The 4,882-nt window shown below is 43.6% G+C and overlaps 1 protein-coding gene and 1 pseudogene across 1 annotated transcript; both read left to right on the top strand.

The window, feature by feature from the left end:
- Positions 1-529: 529 nt before the first annotated feature.
- On the top strand, positions 530-2,674 carry LOC148771876 (serpin-ZX pseudogene; annotated as a pseudogene).
- Positions 2,675-3,027: 353 nt separating this feature from the next.
- On the top strand, positions 3,028-4,882 carry LOC105971300 (serpin-ZX). Its single transcript, XM_012996147.2, has 2 exons — positions 3,028-3,570; positions 4,018-4,882. Exons 1-2 carry the CDS (start codon positions 3,118-3,120, stop codon positions 4,804-4,806), a joined length of 1,242 nt encoding a protein of 413 aa, XP_012851601.2. The 5' UTR covers positions 3,028-3,117; the 3' UTR covers positions 4,807-4,882.

Genomic DNA, 4,882 nt, shown 5'->3' with positions numbered 1-4,882 from the left:
CCTTGGGGATGTTCTATTTTTTGAGTAGGGAGATTATCCTCGTTCCTTGAGATGTGATGTGAACCCACTTGGGGTTGAAAGGTAAGGGTGATGTCCAACCTTAGGATGGGGATAACTGTCCACTGTAGGATGAGGCGCTCGAGACCTATGGTCTTAGGTGGATGCGCACGGTTGTGCCATTGGTTCGCGCGTGCGCGTCAGACCCTTTTTTCTGTTTTTTGAAGTAGGGACGTGAAACACTTGATGGGATGTGAAACCCCTTGGGGTTGAAACGAAAGTGGATGTACCACCCTTGAGATGAGATACCCAACTTTAGGATGGGATAGCCCCCCATTTAGGATGAGGCGATCACGAACCACTGGGGTGAGATGGTGACACTGATTCAGTGGCATCACGAGTTGAATCTTCCGTGATCATACGCTGAAGGTCTTCTTCGGTTATCTGAACCGTTCGAGAAGTAAGTAGAAATTGATCATGTTGAGGACCCAGTGGGGCCTCACGACGAGGAGCGTTGGCTCCTGCTATGACGATGTATGATGCCACTGCTTCAGTGGTAGCACAAGTTGAAGCTTCCGCGATTATAAGCTGAAAGTCCTTATCGGTTATCTGAACCGTTAGAGGAGCAAGTAGAAGTTGATCTTGTTGAAGGTTCGGCGATTCATATGCTGAAGATCCTCTTCGGTTATCTGAACCGTTTGAGGGGGGCGGAAGTAGACCCCCAGAGAGTCGATAACCCATGGCGAATAAAATGTTTCGGGGGCACTGTGAACCCCAGGGAGTCGATAACCCTTGGCGAACGAAATATTTTGGGGGCAGATGTAAGCCCCCAGGGAGTCGATAACCCTTGGCGAACGAAATATTTTGGGGGCGATGTAAGCCCAGGGAGTCGATAACCCTTGGCGAGCGAAATATTTTGGGGGCAGATGTAAGCCCCCAGGGAGTCGATAACCCTTGGCGAGCGAAATGTTATGGGGGCATTGTATACCCCCAGGGAGTCGATAACCCTTTCTACTGTTGAAGGGTCTCCTCGGTTATTTGAACCATTCGAGGAGCAGGGAGTGGTGGATCGGCGAGTGGTGGGTCCCGAAGGGGATCACCTGAACCTCGCGAGGCGGATCCATGGGACGTAGAGGAGGTGGCAAGCCAGAGCCTCCACGAGGTGGGAGGTCGTTAGCTGTGTCATTTTCTCTCCGAGCAGACGCCTCAGGAGGATCTCGTTGGCTACGTGATCTGGTTTGCATCGTTCCCACAGACGGCGCCAAAATGATGATGCTAATATATGTAGCTCACCTAGGGTAGTGTAGAAAACGAATTGGGAGAGCAAAGCAGATCAGTAGCTTGACAACTTGATGATCCTGAGGTACCTGCGAAATGAACACACGTGAACTACGCCGGGGGTTGATCCGGCGGAAACCCCTCCGACGCTCAAGTCAGACGTGCTGATCATGAAAATAGTCCAGAGAATACAGTTAATAGTATTGCTCAGATAATAGGACGTACCTTATCGAATGAGTTCAAATGTGTATTTATAGCTTAGTTGAGATTGTCGGGCCCAAACCTTGCTTGAAGGTGATTGGGCCTCGGTGATAGTAGTCTTCGATATTGGGCTCGTGGCCCGGTAGATAAATAATTTGTAGGCCCATTGGGTTGGGCCAATTAGGCATATCATATATATATATATATATATATATATATATATATATATATATATATATATATATATATATATATATGTTCCATTAAGAAATCTTGATCAGTCCATGGAATCAATATTGGGAATTCAATTATTTTAGTTGCATGCTATTAATATCCAAACAAACAATTTATATGCTAATCAATTATTACATTGATTTTCTTACATTGATCGATTTACGAAGGCTGAAGAGGTGAGAGAAGAAGCAAATGCATGGGCAGAAAAGGAAACGAATGGCCTCATCAAAGATTTACTCCAACCCGGTTCAGTCGATGCTTCAACTCGGCTTATCTTCGCTAATGCAATTTATTTCAAAGGAGAGTGGGACCAAAAATTCGATGCATCGCTAACTAAAAACCGAAAGTTCTTCCTCCTAAACGGAAGCATGATTCGAGCACCCTTCATGACGAGCAAGAAGAAGCAATACATTAGTGAATTCGCGATGGTTTTAAAGTGTTGGGCTACCATACAAATAAGGCGAAGATTACGAGCGCAGATTCTCAATGTGCTTCTTTCTTCCGAATGCAAGAGACGGACTGCCGGCTTGGCTACAAAAAGTCCGCTCCGAACCTCGATTCGTCGAAAACCACCTCCCACATAGAGCAGTGCCGGTTGGCGATTTTCGAGTCCCGAAATTCAAAATAGGTTTCGCTTTTGAGGCTTCGGAAGTTCTAATTAAAGGGACTTGGAGTGATGCTTCCTTTTCGTACGGGTGGTCTCACGGAGATGGTTGACTCGGATATTGATGGGAAGCTTCTGTGTGTTTCTAGAATATTCCACAAGTCGTTCATCGAAGTGAACGAGAAAGGCACGGAAGCTGGAGCAGCTAGCTTTGCTATAACGGGGTTTGGTTCTTCGGGTGTGATTGAGAAGAAAGTGGATTTTGTGGCTGATCATCCTTTCCTATTTGTTGTAAGAGAAGATATTAGTGGCGTTGTGATCTTCATTGGACAGCTACATAATCCACTATATATAGTTTAGCTGGGGACGTGAATGCAAGATCTGGTGAAGGACAGTCGTAATTCAAATATTTTTAACACCTTATAAGCAATTCTGATGGCATTTTTATAATTTTTTTTAAAATTTATTATTTGTCAGAATTGTTGTTATTGTTATGACTTATTGTTATTATTATTATAATAATTATAATTTTTCTTCTCCTATTTTCAACATTTTTTTGACTTGTATAGTAAATCAGATTTGCAAATTAGCTTATAAAACTTAATTTTTTTTAATGCTATTTTGTTAGTTTATAATTATTTTGGCGTCAAAAGAAAGCCAAAGAAAAGAGTTATTATCCAAACCTAATATACATCTGCGTCAAAACAAAGCTAAAACAGTAAGTAACCCTTATATAATCTCCCCTCAAGAACACACACTACCACACCTCCAGAACCAACGCACAAAACCACCAGAAGATCACAATGGAACACCACACCTCCTTCTGGTTCCGCCAACCCATCTTCTATCCCAAACCTAATCCAATGGCTGAGGTCCGGGACCACATCCCGAACCAGAACGACGTGTCCTTATCACTGGCGAGCCACGTCATCGCCACCCACGCCAGGGACAAAAACCTCGTGCTCTCGCCCCTGTCCATCAACGTCGTACTGGGCATGATTGCATCCGGGTCGAGCGGCCCGACCCGAGACCAGATGCTCGGCTTTCTCAAGTCCGAGTCCGTGGAAGAACTCAATTCCCTCTCGGCAAAGCTCGTGGCTCACCTGTTCACCGACGGTGGGCCGCTCGGTGGGCCCAGTTTGTCCGCCGCTAACGGCGTTTGGATTGATCAACGTCTCCGCTTCAAGCCCGCTTTCGGAGAAATTATCCGGAATTCTTACAAGGCTGCTTCTAATCATGCTGATTTTCAATATAAGGTTATTTTCTTCTAACCCCGGCTTGTTATTTTTCGATTTTATAGGCTTTTGAATTTTAATTTTTTTTTCACATCTTATACATGATTTCAAGGTTTATTTTTGTTTCTACAAAAATTTAAAATTATGATGGGTCCGCCGGGGAGTTAGATGCTACATCTGGTTATTTATACCGGGTGGATTTGAACCGTAGATTTTATTAAATAATTACTCACTAATCATACATACATATGTGTGTGATTATGTGTAGATTTACAGTTTAAATCCACCTAGTGCAAATAACCAGGTGGGTACATGTTCTAGGGAGGGTTATTATAAATTTATAGAAGATGCAAGAATTTGTATGTAGTCATGATAAACTTTGCTAGTTGCTTTTCTTAGTGAATTTATACTTGCAACAATTTATATGCTAATTATTTAATCTTTTTACCTTGATGATTTTCTAACTAGGCTGAAGAAGTGAGAAAAGAAGTGAATGCATGGGCCGAAAACGAAACAAACGGCCTCGTGAAAGAAATACTCGAACCCGGTTCAGTCAACGATTTGACTCAGCTTATCTTCGCGAATGCAATCTATTTCAAAGGAGCTTGGTTACACGAACTCGAAGCAATACGTACTAAAGAGGCCGATTTTTTCCTCTCAAACGGAAGCTCAATCAAATCACCCTTCATGACATCCACCCTCAAGAAAAGGCAATGCATTCGCGAATTCGACGGTTTCAAAGTTTTGGGGCTACCCTACAAACAAGGCGAAGACCGCAACCGTAAATTCTCAATGTATTTCTTCCTTCCAGATGCCAGAGACGGACTCCCGGCTTTGCTAGAGAGAGTCGGGTCCGAATCAAGATTCATCGAAAACCACGTCCCGCATGAAGCGGTGTTGGTTGGTCGATTTCTAATCCCGAAATTCAAAATAGGTTTCGACTTCGAGGCTTCGAAAGTTCTCAAGGGACTTGGGGTGGTGCTCCCTTTTCGCATGGGTGGTCTGACGGAGATGATTGACTTTGGCGGGGAGTTTCTAGAGGTTTCGAAAATATTCCACAAGTCGTTCATCGAAGTGAACGAGCGAGGCACGGAAGCTGCAGCAGCTACGGTTGCTTTAATGGGGTTCGGTTGTAGTCGTGTGATTGAGAAGACGGTGGATTTTGTGGCTGATCATCCTTTCTTATTTGTTGTAAGAGAAGATATTAGTGGTGCGGTTCTCTTCATTGGCCAGCTACTTAATCCCCTTGCTGAGTAATTTGCATGATTAGTAGAGTATGTTCCAAGGCAATTATTTTCTTCATAAATTAAAAGTTTATTTTAGTTTTTCTTAA

Source organism: Erythranthe guttata, chromosome 3 (genome assembly GCF_056151865.1).
Source record: "Erythranthe guttata isolate IM_541 chromosome 3, IM_541, whole genome shotgun sequence".
In the NCBI taxonomy this organism is placed as follows: domain Eukaryota; kingdom Viridiplantae; phylum Streptophyta; class Magnoliopsida; order Lamiales; family Phrymaceae; genus Erythranthe; species Erythranthe guttata.
This window is presented reverse-complemented; position numbering and strand designations above follow the sequence as displayed.

What these genes read in the sequence shown, in the direction of transcription:
- LOC105971300 (XM_012996147.2), top strand. Translation starts at nt 3,118, where the DNA reads ATGGAACACCACACCTCCTTCTGGTTCCGCCAACCCATCTTCTATCCC. An exon ending in ATGCTGATTTTCAATATAAG is followed by an intron (nt 3,571 to 4,017) that starts GTTATTTTCTTC and finishes TTTTCTAACTAG; the next exon opens with GCTGAAGAAGTGAGAAAAGA.